General features: G+C 44.2%; 1 gene segment (V, D, J or C); it reads left to right on the top strand.

Annotated features, from left to right (window-relative positions):
* The first annotated feature begins 1,098 nt into the window (after positions 1-1,098).
* LOC118576125 lies at positions 1,099-1,599 on the top strand. The segment is given in 2 exon segments: positions 1,099-1,150; positions 1,269-1,599. Coding segments are annotated over 2 exon segments (383 nt in total).
* Positions 1,600-1,912: the final 313 nt, after the last annotated feature.

Raw genomic sequence — 1,912 nt, forward strand, 5'->3', positions numbered from 1 at the left:
CTTGAGCATAGAATTGTTAAACCATGTCTGAACAGTGTGAGTTAATTCATGTTGCTAGGCTGACTGGAGGGGAGGAGGGAGGCTGACAGGGCGAGATCTGCAGTGCTGTGCTGTGTTGAGACTGACATCCCGAGAAGCCCTGCTGTAGGTGCATCTTCAGCTACTCCATAGGAATACATTTGTTGAGCAGGAACATGCACACCTTCTTCCTCGTATTTTAATATATAGATCTGATGATAAACTTAGGAATGCTGTACTTCATGTGGTCTGTGGCTTTGTTTCCTTGTAAGCTGAGCATCGAGGAATGGAGAATTTTAATTGTAACTTCCCAGTCCTTCTGTCTAGAGGTCGTCTGTGAGATTTTTGTTGCCAAGGAAGACAGGATTACAGTTTTGTCTGACAGATTGAGATGGCATGGTGTATTCTTGGTTATCAAAATACTCATGTAACATGGGGTTATTAGTTGGTGAATATTTGCAACGTGGGGGAAAGCATGGTAAACACTGTAGAATCTCAATTCCCTAAATGGGTGTACACTTGCAGCATCTAGAAGGACACGTCAAGCTGAACTGCTTGTGACTGGAGGGCTGCTCTTGCCTTCTTGTGTTGTGTTCCTGCTTCTTTTATAATTTAAAAAAAAAGAGTGGAGGGAGAAGGTGAATATAATCAAAATTAATTGTATAACATTCTCTAAGAATTAATAAAATGAGAAAAAGTAGATAAGTTTTATCAGAAGTGTTTGTGTGTGTTATTTAATTTATATTTGTCACACTAATAACCATAGCATACACATAGTTCAGTGACACTAGTGATTTCAAACATCCACTGTTGAATTGAGAAATGCCTCCTTTGGGTGAGGTTTCAAGTTTAATCACAGTATGTTGTGCAGACATATGTGGTGCAGTTTAAAGGGAAATCAGCAGAGGGCGCTGCCTCTTCAGATGGGGTTATGTCTGCATCCAGGTGGTGGCTTCACATGACAGACTGTCACTGTGCAGAAGGAGGTCCTTGTTTATGAGTAAGGAGTTTCAATAAGGTCCTGCAGGGGACTTGTCCTGTGAGTTTGGTGCACTCCAGAACCAAGCGTCGTTTTCTCCTATGAACATGCTTCCTGACACCTGCTCAGTTCTGCTGCTCCTCTTCATGCTCAGTAAGTTCATTTACCCTAGGTGTGGATGATGTCATTTTCTTATAACTCTGGAAGTCTTTATGTTCTTCCTTACATAGAAAATTTCTCATTATCTATTTATTTGTTTATTTATTTTCAGGGAGGAGCAATGGCGACTCAGTGACCCAGACAGAAGGCCTGGTCACTGTCACAGAGGGGTTGCCTGTGATCATGAACTGCACCTATCAGACTACTTACTCAGATACTTTCCTTTTCTGGTACGTGCAATATCCCAACAAGGCCCCTCGGCTACTCCTGAAGAGCGCCACAGACAACCAGAGGACAGAGCACCAAGGGTTCCAGGCCACTCTCCACAGGAGCAGCAGCTCCTTCCACCTGCAGAAGTCCTCAGTGCGGCTGGCAGACTCTGCCCTGTACTACTGTGCTCTAGGGACACAGTGAGGGGGACTGCAGGGGAAGCTGCACACTAACCCAGGTGCAGGGGCTGAGGGGAGTGGCCTGTGAGGGAGGGCTGTGTGTCTTCTCTAAGTGGGGTTTACCCAGCCACTGAAACACAGCAACACATCTCAGGTCAAATACCTAGAAAACCAGGACTTTGTGAATAATCTGACAGGATGGGATGGAAGTCATTGCCACAGACAACCTAGGCTTTGATCCTCAGAAATACTGTTCTCTCCCCTAAGTGGAGGATCTCACAGAAAACATATCAAGGAGAACCCTGACATGGAATTTATCTCTACCTAGATGTCTTACAAAATTTAGTGATTTGTCTTCTCCAACAAT

Source organism: Onychomys torridus, unplaced genomic scaffold (genome assembly GCF_903995425.1).
Source record: "Onychomys torridus unplaced genomic scaffold, mOncTor1.1, whole genome shotgun sequence".
NCBI classification, from domain to species: Eukaryota; Metazoa; Chordata; class Mammalia; order Rodentia; family Cricetidae; genus Onychomys; species Onychomys torridus.